This window comes from Giraffa tippelskirchi, chromosome 12 (assembly GCF_054371585.1).
Source record: "Giraffa tippelskirchi isolate mGirTip1 chromosome 12, T2T-mGirTip1v1.2.pri, whole genome shotgun sequence".
In the NCBI taxonomy this organism is placed as follows: Eukaryota; Metazoa; Chordata; class Mammalia; order Artiodactyla; family Giraffidae; genus Giraffa; species Giraffa tippelskirchi.
In genome coordinates, this window is record NC_137286.1 from 70,571,804 (window position 1) to 70,584,644 (window position 12,841).

Here is a 12,841-nt window from a genome sequence, read left to right on the forward strand (position 1 = left end):
CATTGTGAAGCATTTTTTTTTTTTTCTGTGACATCGGCCTCATTAAAAAGTACGGTTTGCCTTTACTGGATAATTTTGTTCATTGGTTTGTTAGGGAATCTTGGTAATATTTGAGTTTCCTGGGGAGCATGGTCACATGACCTGGCCCTGGCCAATCGGTGCGTTCCACCTCCCTGGCCACTGTGATTGGCTCCGGACTGGGGCAGTGCCCAATCGGGGCCCAGGGCCGGGCCTCACGTTGGAAGCCAGGGGAAGACGAGCTCTCGTCCTGCTGGGGTAGGGGAAGGGGTGGGGCCGGGGGAGGTCAGGCTCCAGCAGTGGGAGGGGCTTGAGGTCCGCCTGCGGCAGTTGGTGACCTTCCTGCTCCCCTCAGGGCAGAGCCGCCGGCCTGAGAATGAGGGCGCTGCTGAGCCCAGGGGCTGGGATGGCCCGTTGCTGCTGTGGTCCCAGAGCTCCACCCGAGACCTGACGGAGGCCGTCTGCCCGTGAGTCCTCTCCCGCTTGTCTGTCAGCTTGTTTGAACCATGCTGGGTTTTCTGCCCAGCCGGCTAAGGGGAGTCCCTGGAAATGCAAGGGTGTGGGTTTTGGCAGACTTCAGGGAAGACATGCCAGATGAGCCTGGGAGACTCCAGCTTAATCTGGATTCAGGAGATATCTCTTCGGGCCAGCTAGTAATTGTAGGATAAGCCTAATGAGTCTTCACAGGATGAAGAGAGTAACGTGCCAAGGTAGCAATCGATGTCCTCATTCGAGAGGATGATGAAGCTGGTGCTCAGAGAAGGGGGGAACTTGGCCACAGCAAGGAGGTGTGCACCCAGACGGAACCCCCAGATCCGGCCATTTGAGCTCAGGGAGGCCACTGGTGTGGCTTGTCCCTGTGGCAGGGGCCGAGGCACGCAGCCCACCCTGATTCCTGCGGGGGCCTGACTTGGGAAGTGCCATCTGGTAGCTTTGAGACTCACCAAACCAAATTGCACTGGAGAGAGGAAGGACACCTTCCTTCATCCACCCCCCACCCCCGCCGGATTCCCACATACCCTGACCCCTTTCTCTGGATTTCGGAGCCATTTCCAGAGTCCCGCTCATATGACCTCATTCGAAGTGCACTGTGGACGAGCTGCCATCTGCAGCTGCTACCACAGCAGCCAAGGGCTTTATCTCCCGAGTACCTCCCTTCCTTTGGAACTTGGGGGCCCTCTACTCCCCACTTGCACACCACAGACCTTTGCTGAGGATTGTGGGGACCCTCACTCAGTTTGCAGCACGTTGTAGCCATCCCTGTCCTCTCAATACCTCCCTTGCAACTCAGCTTGTGAGCTCCTTTGGAGCAGCGTGGCCCACCTGGCTGCAACGGCAGAGACACAGCTGACAGTGAAACAACAGCTTCGATCTGACAGCCGGAAAGCTCTGTCAAAAGGGACCTCCCTCTTCACACCGTAGAGGCTGTAGGAGCCGCCAGGGTTTGGGAACCAGTGCTGGGGCCAAAATGACTCCACAGCTGTTTTCCTTCCTGGGGAGGGTTCTGGCTCGAGTGGGAATGGCTCAAGTCTCCTAAGGTTCTGAAAGCCCACTGTGTGCAGATTCACGGTACACAGAGAGGAGAAGGTGGAGTCCTGCCCTGGAGGTGGTCACAGCTCACGGATGAGCCAGGCAGGCAGGCAGGCAGGCAGGGCATGAGAACACCTGAGCTGCCTTCATGAGTGAGTGGTGTGGGGGCAGAGGAAGAGAAGCCGGTCTGCTCCCTCATGTGGTGCCCAGGGCAGGTTGTCCCCAGAGGAAACCCTTACGACGGTGAGGACTCTCACTGCTGTTTCCCAAGGGGTTCCGTCGGTGCGTGTCTTCCCCGGAGCGGTCAGGCCGTCTCTAAAGTACACTGGCCATGGGCATTGCCTCTCCTTGGAACTTCCCATGTGTTTCTCTTTTGTATGGAACAGTGATTTTTCTAGAGGGGTTCTGGGCCACAAGGTTGTTGGGTCATTTGCTAGCCTTCTGTCGTGAAGAACGCTTTCCTGGGCGTTGGGGTGGTTTGTTGTTCCAGCTCCCTTTCTTGGCTTCTTTTGGGAGCTGGTGCAACAAGAGGAGCTCAGCCTCTGCCTTCTGGCTGAGATGTCACCCTTCAAACAGCAATGCCTGCCTGGAGATAATGATGGCATTTGCCAAAAGGGCTTCGTTTGGCACATGATATCTTGAAAGGACGTACACCGTCCTTTCAGCTATCAAAGGCTAGTTCAAATGACATAAAAATGAGAACTCTCCAATGGAGTCTTACAGTAGGTGGAGAGTCCGAAAAAAACTCCTTCAGTCATCTCACTGAGAGTCATTGATTGGGGACACCAAGAATATAGGAAGGAATGCAGAAAGAAAAGATGAAATTGTGGTCAGGATCGGGGGGAGGGATGAACAGGGCCTGCTTGCCTTGAACCCAGGCTTTGTTGGCGGGTGGGGCATAAAGATCGAACGGGTCTGAAACTACAGAGTGGTGATGGTAACACAGTATCACCAGAGTTACACAACAGTGTCCCAAATTGCAACAATGATGAAAAAGTTTACTAATACCAACTTAACCAACAAAAATAGACGAAACCATACAAAAAGTAAAACATCACCAGAAAGGTGGAAACAAACCAAATGCAAAGCAGCTCAGGGGAAAGGAACTCCATGTCCCCTGGGGGCAGACCGAGTTGCCGGCGTCCACGGTGAGCAGACAGGGATGGAGGCTGCAGAGCCGACCGCTCCCCTGGACATGGTGTTTCCGGCAAGGGCTCTGGGTCTCTGTCCAGAGCGGGGGCTCGTTCTTCCTGCAGGGGCGGGTGAGTCATCGTCGGCGTCTGGGTGTTGCGCGGGAGCCAGGGCAGGCTCTCCCTGCCGAGGCGGTGACTCCTCCTCTGCCTCGGGTTCTCCTGCCAAAGCCCGAGCAGGTACAGGTGCACGTGGAGGTGGAGGTTCTGGCTGAGGGGGTGGGACATCAGTGCCTGGGGCTGGGGGTCCTGCAGGCACGGAAATCCGATCTGCCCGGTGTGCTGGCCAGTACCCAGCTGGCCTGGTGTCTCTGCGAGGGCAAGGCTCGGTTCTCCATCTGCCCTCGGTGGATCCCTGGGTCCTGCACCTGGAGCCACCACCTCTGTAGGCACAGGTCTGGGAAGTGGAGCCTGGTTCCAGTTGGAGGCCAGTGCTAGAGCTGGGGGAGAAGCAAAGTTTGCCCACAGACCAGCCTTGGCATGTGCGTATCCCGGGACAGAAAGCTTCCAAGAGATTCCGAAAGAATACCCAGGGTTGGATGTCTTTTGGGACTGAAGTGTGCAAGATGGGGGTGGGGGTGTGAGGCCAGCGCTTGCTGCAGGCCCAGCAGCATCTTTCGGGGACTCGTCCCTGTGTAGCTCAGCACCCCCTCCCCACACACTCCCGTGCACCAGCCCCAGCGTCCTTACCTCTGTGCTCTGGCGTGCTGGGCTCCAGGTCCTCCTGCTGCCTCAGAGGCCGGGGTTCTCGGGACTCTGGGTCGGAGCCGGGTGTGCTGAGCTCCGTGGCAGCCTCAGACTGGGCCGCCGGGTGTATCCTGGGCGGTGTCTCGGCAGCAGGCCTTCCCCGCCTCCGCTTCGCCCCCGGTGGGGCTGATGCCTCCGTGGGCACGCTCACCTGGAGCCTGCACTGGGCCTCACGGGCGGGGGGTTGGTGCTCCGACCCCTCCCTCCGGGAGGTGGACGGGGTGTCCCCGTCCTCGGCCTCATCACGTGGGAAGCTCTGCAACGACAGTGACCGTCAGCCAGCCGTGCTGGGAGTTTTCCGAGCTGGGCCTGGCCAGTGGAGCCGCTGCTTCTGCCTGCTCGAACTTCTCTTCCCAGAAGGGTCAGAGACGTGTGTCTGCTCAGATCCCCACCCGGGAGGAAAGAGACCCACCTGAGGGTGTGAGGTCAGCCTGGGCGGCCGGCCCTGCCCGCACTGTTCCCATCCCAGCCAGCCTGATCTCCCCTGGGGTGTGGACACAACTTGTCCGCAGGCTTCTGACCCCACATCCGCCTGGGCTTCCTTGAGGGAGACACACCCCGAGAAACCCGCATCCACACACACAGGCAAAGGACCCGGTGTTTCCGGGTGGCATGGGAGAGGTGGCCTGGCCCGGCCTGGGGCTCCCCGTGTTACCTTTCTGTTTCTCCGGGCAGAGGGCCAGAGGCCTCTCGGGGGTGCCCTGAGCCAACGTCGACAGGGTGCCCACGCACACTGCCTGTGAGCTCTCCTGAGGCCCCGGCCTCTGGGCAGGGGCAAACAGCAGAACATCCTGGCAGCAAGTGATCTGGCTGGGGGCTCCTCTCCGCTCTGGAGGCCTGGATACCCGGGTTGCGGGTTCTGTTGGGTTCTGTTGCCGGCAGGTGACATCATTTCCTGGGGTTCGTGCTGAGGTCCCTTCCCCAAAACTTCCCAAGGGAATCTCTGGGTTTCTGACTGCTCGACCACCCCCCTTAGGCCATGTGCAGGCACAGTGACAGCCACACAGCCCAGCCCACAGCCCTGGGGAGGCCTGGGTGCAGCCAGGGCCTGAGCTCCGAGGACCCCGCTGCTCTCAGACCAGGCTCCTTCTTCTCATAAGTGGTGTGGCCCTGGACAAGCATATGCCCCTCAGGGTTTCCCCAGTCTCTCCATCTGCAGAGTGGGGGTCATTCTCCCATCTGTTTCCTAGGTCTGTCGGCCTACGAGCAGCTCCATGCCTCTCCACCTGGGGCCGATATCACGTGGAGCTTGTGCGCTGAGACTTCAGAAAGAAAGACTCCATCCAGGGCTGACACAGCACAGAATGGGGCAGAACGAGGCCTGGATGCGCCGTGGTACCCAGGAAAAGGCACTGCCCCTCCTGACTGTTTTGAGACCCCACATCCAAGTTGGAGGCCCGAAAGGAAGACTCGAAGGTCTCCCTCTCTTATAGAAAAGAGTAGCCAACTTTCTGGTCCTCTGTTTCCATTGAGATTCTGTTCAAGTGTCCCAGCTCGGCTTCTGCGGGTGGCTGAGCTTCTAATGGCTCCCTGCGTTCTTGTCTTTTCCTCTCCAAACCTTCCGTCCTTTTCCCCCTTCTGGGGTGGATGGGCGCTGTCATTGCTTCTACCTTCGAGACAGATTGATGAAAAGTCTGGACCATCGACTCCTTTCCTCTCTTTGGTTCCGTGTCTCTCTCTGGCTGTGTCCCTCTCTTTTCCTTTCTCGATTCAGTCTGTGTCTTCCTCTTTCTCTCTCGTGTGTGGATGGATGGATGCTAGGAATGCACATGTATATGATTAGATGAGGGTTATGTTTTAGGGATGGGTTAGAGGGAGAGAAAGGCTTTAGGTCGGAGTTGGTCATGGGGGAAGGGTCAAGGGTGGTGGTGGTGTTTCTTGGAATCTGAGTGCTGTGCATTCTTCGTCTCTTTCCATATGAACCCCTTCTCAGATACACCACTTGCAAGGAGTCTCTCATGTTCCGTTTCCTATCTTTTGCATGTGTGAATGCTTAGCTTCTCTGTTGTGAAGAGGTTCCATTGGATGGAAACCCATTGGTGTACTTCGTTTCCCTCTTTCCCTTACTTGAAGAGACCCATTTCTACCTCCGCCCAGCAAATGGCAAGGAGACTCTGATGTTAAGGAGCCTTTGACCTACGCTTCTTTCTAGCTATCTCAAGACATCAGTCTTTAGGGTGAGGTTTTTCCCCGATATTGAGGTGGTGTGAGATCAAAACCAATAGCGTTCTTCAGATGTAGCTGTCTGGTTTTCCCATGGCCATTTATTGAAGAGGCTTTCTTGTTCCCATTTGGATATTCTCCCCTTCTGTGTCAGAGATGAGTTGACCATGGATGCCGGGGTTTGTTTCTGGACCCTCAACTTTATTCCATCGATCTGGATCTGTGTGTGTTGTTGTATTCCCAATAGCATACTGTCCTGCTGCTGCCGCTGCGGCTAAGTCACTTCAGTCGTGTCTGACTCTGCGCGACCCCATGGCCTGCAGCCTACCAGGCTCCTCCGTCCAGGGCATTTTCCAGGCAAGAGTACCGGCGTGGGTCGCCATCGCCTTCTCCGATACGCTCCTGAGGATCCTAGTTTGGTCGTCTAATTTCCTTTCACACAACCTTGGATGTCCGTATCGGGGCTTTTTCGTCGGATTGTATTGACAATTTAGGCTCTTTTCTGTTTCCGTAACCCCTTTTGCAGTTCTTTGTTCGGTGCGACAATGCATTGGCATTTTGGGAGGAATAGCATCCAAGCTGTGGATTGCCTTGTGGGGCTGTGACATCATTTTCCCAATAGGAATTCTTTCAAGCCCTGAGCACAGCTTCTCTTTCCAGTGATTGGTGTGGGCTTGATCTTCCTTCTTCCATCTCTCGCCGTTTTGTGAGAACAGGTCCTTCCTTCCCTTCTGGGTTAGATGGACTCGTGGGTATCACTTCAGTGCATGGCATTGTCAGTGGGGGTGATAATTCCCTTCTCATTGGAAGACTTTGCTGTGAGTATTAGAAATGCAAGTGATTTCTCTTCCCCTTCCTCCCTGTCCATCTCTCAGAGCCACCGGGAAACAGAGGCCTCATCCAGGGTCACACAGGCCTGAGGGAGTGCAACTAGACTGTTGTTTCTTCAGGCCCTCCGTGCTGGACATCATCCTGGATACTCTGTGTGTGTCTTCCTCAGTCTGGTGTCCCTTCAGACCTTTCCCTAGTTTTCACAGGCTTGTTGTGTTGGTGTTCTTTGTCTGTTTGGAGACACATCCTTGAGAAGCTTTGTGTTTCCACTCATTCGTCTCGCGATGTATGACCTGTCTTTTGCTTTTGTAATGAGGTCTTTCCCACAGTAGATATCTTTGATTTTGCAAAGTCCACTGTATTCTCTGGGTTGTTTTGTGGACTGCCTTTTAGTTTTGTGTGTGAAGACTCAAAGCACGTGTCCGGTTTCTGCTCATTGTTCTTCTAGATTTGTGACAAGTTTTCATGGAAACTTTGTCTAGGGATAACTGGAAGTGAACTCGGTGTAAGGTGTCAAGTCTCCATCTCCATTCATGTCATGCCCTGCAGTTTCCAATTCCCTGTTCCTGAGTGGTTTTGGAGACCTTGTGGGAAGTTTGGTTGCATGGGAGTTTGCATTTCCACCTTGAGTAGATTCCCACTGTTCTGCCCTCAGGGACACTGTCAAGGGGGAGTGAGGAGCAGCCTGCACTTCCAGCAGTGACCACACGGTGGGGCGAGTGCTGCTCTCCCCTCTGGGAGCCCCAGGCCACAGGCATCCCAGTGAGGAGCCAGCTCTGTGCTCGGCTGAAAGGAGTTAGACTCTCAGGAGCCTCTGAGCCCTTGCCTTTGGATCACCCAGGGTGGGCATTTACTGTGACAGAAAAAAATTGCCCTGAATTCCATGGACGGAAGAGCCTGGCTGTGTAGAGTTCGTGAGTTGCCGTGAATCAGACACAACTGAGGACACAAAAACTCAATAGACTAAAACACTTTTGGGGGGTGGGGGGAGTGAAAGGGGGTGATGTGGGGTTTTTTTGTCGTATATAATAGCCAAGGGAAATCTAGTTTAAACCTAAATTCACATAGATGGGAAAGGTATAGCTCTCCGTCACCCTATTAAAAAAAAAAAAAAAACTACTTAACTTTTCTGAAAGTTTATTTAGTAGCTTCCTTGAGCAGTTCATTGTGAAGCATTTTTTTTTTTTTTCTGTGACATCGGCCTCATTAAAAAGTACGGTTTGCCTTTACTGGATAATTTTGTTCATTGGTTTGTTAGGGAATCTTGGTAATATTTGAGTTTCCTGGGGAGCATGGTCACATGACCTGGCCCTGGCCAATCGGTGCGTTCCACCTCCCTGGCCACTGTGATTGGCTCCGGACTGGGGCAGTGCCCAATCGGGGCCCAGGGCCGGGCCTCACGTTGGAAGCCAGGGGAAGACGAGCTCTCGTCCTGCTGGGGTAGGGGAAGGGGTGGGGCCGGGGGAGGTCAGGCTCCAGCAGTGGGAGGGGCTTGAGGTCCGCCTGCGGCAGTTGGTGACCTTCCTGCTCCCCTCAGGGCAGAGCCGCCGGCCTGAGAATGAGGGCGCTGCTGAGCCCAGGGGCTGGGATGGCCCGTTGCTGCTGTGGTCCCAGAGCTCCACCCGAGACCTGACGGAGGCCGTCTGCCCGTGAGTCCTCTCCCGCTTGTCTGTCAGCTTGTTTGAACCATGCTGGGTTTTCTGCCCAGCCGGCTAAGGGGAGTCCCTGGAAATGCAAGGGTGTGGGTTTTGGCAGACTTCAGGGAAGACATGCCAGATGAGCCTGGGAGACTCCAGCTTAATCTGGATTCAGGAGATATCTCTTCGGGCCAGCTAGTAATTGTAGGATAAGCCTAATGAGTCTTCACAGGATGAAGAGAGTAACGTGCCAAGGTAGCAATCGATGTCCTCATTCGAGAGGATGATGAAGCTGGTGCTCAGAGAAGGGGGGAACTTGGCCACAGCAAGGAGGTGTGCACCCAGACGGAACCCCCAGATCCGGCCATTTGAGCTCAGGGAGGCCACTGGTGTGGCTTGTCCCTGTGGCAGGGGCCGAGGCACGCAGCCCACCCTGATTCCTGCGGGGGCCTGACTTGGGAAGTGCCATCTGGTAGCTTTGAGACTCACCAAACCAAATTGCACTGGAGAGAGGAAGGACACCTTCCTTCATCCACCCCCCACCCCCGCCGGATTCCCACATACCCTGACCCCTTTCTCTGGATTTCGGAGCCCTTTCCAGAGTCCCGCTCATATGACCTCATTCGAAGTGCACTGTGGACGAGCTGCCATCTGCAGCTGCTACCACAGAAGCCAAGGGCTTTAGCTCCCGAGTACCTCCCTTCCTTTGGAACTTGGGGGCCCTCTACTCCCCACTTGCACACCACAGACCTTTGCTGAGGATTGTGGGGACCCTCACTTAGTTTGCAGCACGTTGTAGCCATCCCTGTCCTCTCAATACCTCCCTTGCAACTCAGCTTGTGAGCTCCTTTGGAGCAGCGTGGCCCACCTGGCTGCAACGGCAGAGACACAGCTGACAGTGAAACAACAGCTTCGATCTGACAGCCGGAAAGCTCTGTCAAAAGGGACCTCCCTCTTCACACCGTAGAGGCTGTAGGAGCCGCCAGGGTTTGGGAACCAGTGCTGGGGCCAAAATGACTCCACAGCTGTTTTCCTTCCTGGGGAGGGTTCTGGCTCGAGTGGGAATGGCTCAAGTCTCCTAAGGTTCTGAAAGCCCACTGTGTGCAGATTCACGGTACACAGAGAGGAGAAGGTGGAGTCCTGCCCTGGAGGTGGTCACAGCTCACGGATGAGCCAGGCAGGCAGGCAGGCAGGCAGGGCATGAGAACACCTGAGCTGCCTTCATGAGTGAGTGGTGTGGGGGCAGAGGAAGAGAAGCCGGTCTGCTCCCTCATGTGGTGCCCAGGGCAGGTTGTCCCCAGAGGAAACCCTTACGACGGTGAGGACTCTCACTGCTGTTTCCCAAGGGGTTCCGTCGGTGCGTGTCTTCCCCGGAGCGGTCAGGCCGTCTCTAAAGTACACTGGCCATGGGCATTGCCTCTCCTTGGAACTTCCCATGTGTTTCTCTTTTGTATGGAACAGTGATTTTTCTAGAGGGGTTCTGGGCCACAAGGTTGTTGGGTCATTTGCTAGCCTTCTGTCGTGAAGAACGCTTTCCTGGGCGTTGGGGTGGTTTGTTGTTCCAGCTCCCTTTCTTGGCTTCTTTTGGGAGCTGGTGCAACAAGAGGAGCTCAGCCTCTGCCTTCTGGCTGAGATGTCACCCTTCAAACAGCAATGCCTGCCTGGAGATAATGATGGCATTTGCCAAAAGGGCTTCGTTTGGCACATGATATCTTGAAAGGACGTACACCGTCCTTTCAGCTATCAAAGGCTAGTTCAAATGACATAAAAATGAGAACTCTCCAATGGAGTCTTACAGTAGGTGGAGAGTCCGAAAAAAACTCCTTCAGTCATCTCACTGAGAGTCATTGATTGGGGACACCAAGAATATAGGAAGGAATGCAGAAAGAAAAGATGAAATTGTGGTCAGGATCGGGGGGAGGGATGAACAGGGCCTGCTTGCCTTGAACCCAGGCTTTGTTGGCGGGTGGGGCATAAAGATCGAACGGGTCTGAAACTACAGAGTGGTGATGGTAACACAGTATCACCAGAGTTACACAACAGTGTCCCAAATTGCAACAATGATGAAAAAGTTTACTAATCCCAACTTAACCAACAAAAATAGACGAAACCATACAAAAAGTAAAACATCACCAGAAAGGTGGAAACAAACCAAATGCAAAGCAGCTCAGGGGAAAGGAACTCCATGTCCCCTGGGGGCAGACCGAGTTGCCGGCGTCCACGGTGAGCAGACAGGGATGGAGGCTGCAGAGCCGACCGCTCCCCTGGACATGGTGTTTCCGGCAAGGGCTCTGGGTCTCTGTCCAGAGCGGGGGCTCGTTCTTCCTGCAGGGGCGGGTGAGTCATCGTCGGCGTCTGGGTGTTGCGCGGGAGCCAGGGCAGGCTCTCCCTGCCGAGGCGGTGACTCCTCCTCTGCCTCGGGTTCTCCTGCCAAAGCCCGAGCAGGTACAGGTGCACGTGGAGGTGGAGGTTCTGGCTGAGGGGGTGGGACATCAGTGCCTGGGGCTGGGGGTCCTGCAGGCACGGAAATCCGATCTGCCCGGTGTGCTGGCCAGTACCCAGCTGGCCTGGTGTCTCTGCGAGGGCAAGGCTCGGTTCTCCATCTGCCCTCGGTGGATCCCTGGGTCCTGCACCTGGAGCCACCACCTCTGTAGGCACAGGTCTGGGAAGTGGAGCCTGGTTCCAGTTGGAGGCCAGTGCTAGAGCTGGGGGAGAAGCAAAGTTTGCCCACAGACCAGCCTTGGCATGTGCGTATCCCGGGACAGAAAGCTTCCAAGAGATTCCGAAAGAATACCCAGGGTTGGATGTCTTTTGGGACTGAAGTGTGCAAGATGGGGGTGGGGGTGTGAGGCCAGCGCTTGCTGCAGGCCCAGCAGCATCTTTCGGGGACTCGTCCCTGTGTAGCTCAGCACCCCCTCCCCACACACTCCCGTGCACCAGCCCCAGCGTCCTTACCTCTGTGCTCTGGCGTGCTGGGCTCCAGGTCCTCCTGCTGCCTCAGAGGCCGGGGTTCTCGGGACTCTGGGTCGGAGCCGGGTGTGCTGAGCTCCGTGGCAGCCTCAGACTGGGCCGCCGGGTGTATCCTGGGCGGTGTCTCGGCAGCAGGCCTTCCCCGCCTCCGCTTCGCCCCCGGTGGGGCTGATGCCTCCGTGGGCACGCTCACCTGGAGCCTGCACTGGGCCTCACGGGCGGGGGGTTGGTGCTCCGACCCCTCCCTCCGGGAGGTGGACGGGGTGTCCCCGTCCTCGGCCTCATCACGTGGGAAGCTCTGCAACGACAGTGACCGTCAGCCAGCCGTGCTGGGAGTTTTCCGAGCTGGGCCTGGCCAGTGGAGCCGCTGCTTCTGCCTGCTCGAACTTCTCTTCCCAGAAGGGTCAGAGACGTGTGTCTGCTCAGATCCCCACCCGGGAGGAAAGAGACCCACCTGAGGGTGTGAGGTCAGCCTGGGCGGCCGGCCCTGCCCGCACTGTTCCCATCCCAGCCAGCCTGATCTCCCCTGGGGTGTGGACACAACTTGTCCGCAGGCTTCTGACCCCACATCCGCCTGGGCTTCCTTGAGGGAGACACACCCCGAGAAACCCGCATCCACACACACAGTCAAAGGACCCGGTGTTTCCGGGTGGCATGGGAGAGGTGGCCTGGCCCGGCCTGGGGCTCCCCGTGTTACCTTTCTGTTTCTCCGGGCAGAGGGCCAGAGGCCTCTCGGGGGTGCCCTGAGCCAACGTCGACAGGGTGCCCACGCACACTGCCTGTGAGCTCTCCTGAGGCCCCGGCCTCTGGGCAGGGGCAAACAGCAGAACATCCTGGCAGCAAGAGATCTGGCTGGGGGCTCCTCTCCGCTCTGGAGGCCTGGATACCCGGGTTGCGGGTTCTGTTGGGTTCTGTTGCCGGCAGGTGACATCATTTCCTGGGGTTCGTGCTGAGGTCCCTTCCCCAAAACTTCCCAAGGGAATCTCTGGGTTTCTGACTGCTCGACCACCCCCCTTAGGCCATGTGCAGGCACAGTGACAGCCACACAGCCCAGCCCACAGCCCTGGGGAGGCCTGGGTGCAGCCAGGGCCTGAGCTCCGAGGACCCCGCTGCTCTCAGACCAGGCTCCTTCTTCTCATAAGTGGTGTGGCCCTGGACAAGCATATGCCCCTCAGGGTTTCCCCAGTCTCTCCATCTGCAGAGTGGGGGTCATTCTCCCATCTGTTTCCTAGGTCTGTCGGCCTACGAGCAGCTCCATGCCTCTCCACCTGGGGCCGATATCACGTGGAGCTTGTGCGCTGAGACTTCAGAAAGAAAGACTCCATCCAGGGCTGACACAGCACAGAATGGGGCAGAACGAGGCCTGGATGCGCCGTGGTACCCAGGAAAAGGCACTGCCCCTCCTGACTGTTTTGAGACCCCACATCCAAGTTGGAGGCCCGAAAGGAAGACTCGAAGGTCTCCCTCTCTTATAGAAAAGAGTAGCCAACTTTCTGGTCCTCTGTTTCCATTGAGATTCTGTTCAAGTGTCCCAGCTCGGCTTCTGCGGGTGGCTGAGCTTCTAATGGCTCCCTGCGTTCTTGTCTTTTCCTCTCCAAACCTTCCGTCCTTTTCCCCCTTCTGGGGTGGATGGGCGCTGTCATTGCTTCTACCTTCGAGACAGATTGATGAAAAGTCTGGACCATCGACTCCTTTCCTCTCTTTGGTTCCGTGTCTCTCTCTGGCTGTGTCCCTCTCTTTTCCTTTCTCGATTCA

The 12,841-nt window shown here is 56.5% G+C and overlaps 2 protein-coding genes and 1 long non-coding RNA gene across 3 annotated transcripts in view; 1 reads left to right on the forward strand and 2 right to left on the reverse strand.

The window, feature by feature from the left end:
• The window catches only part of LOC145529707 (uncharacterized), a 1,704,434-nt gene that overhangs the window by 129,614 nt on the left and 1,561,979 nt on the right, over positions 1-12,841 (forward strand). The window contains exons 16-17 of the long non-coding RNA XR_014071296.1: positions 374-485; positions 8,017-8,128. This is a non-coding gene — a long non-coding RNA (uncharacterized LOC145529707). The remainder of the gene's footprint in view (positions 1-373; positions 486-8,016; positions 8,129-12,841) is intronic.
• Positions 373-4,281, reverse strand: LOC145529659 (uncharacterized). The gene is made up of 3 exons (XM_081550258.1): positions 4,141-4,281; positions 3,429-3,741; positions 373-3,178 (listed from the first exon to the last, which is right to left on the reverse strand). The coding sequence occupies exons 1-3, from the start codon at positions 4,273-4,275 to the stop codon at positions 2,550-2,552; spliced, it is 1,077 nt and encodes a 358-aa protein (XP_081406384.1). The 5' UTR covers positions 4,276-4,281; the 3' UTR covers positions 373-2,549.
• On the reverse strand, positions 10,169-11,973 carry LOC145529600 (uncharacterized). Its single transcript, XM_081550188.1, has 3 exons — positions 11,784-11,973; positions 11,072-11,384; positions 10,169-10,821 (listed from the first exon to the last, which is right to left on the reverse strand). The coding sequence occupies exons 1-3, from the start codon at positions 11,916-11,918 to the stop codon at positions 10,193-10,195; spliced, it is 1,077 nt and encodes a 358-aa protein (XP_081406314.1). The 5' UTR covers positions 11,919-11,973; the 3' UTR covers positions 10,169-10,192.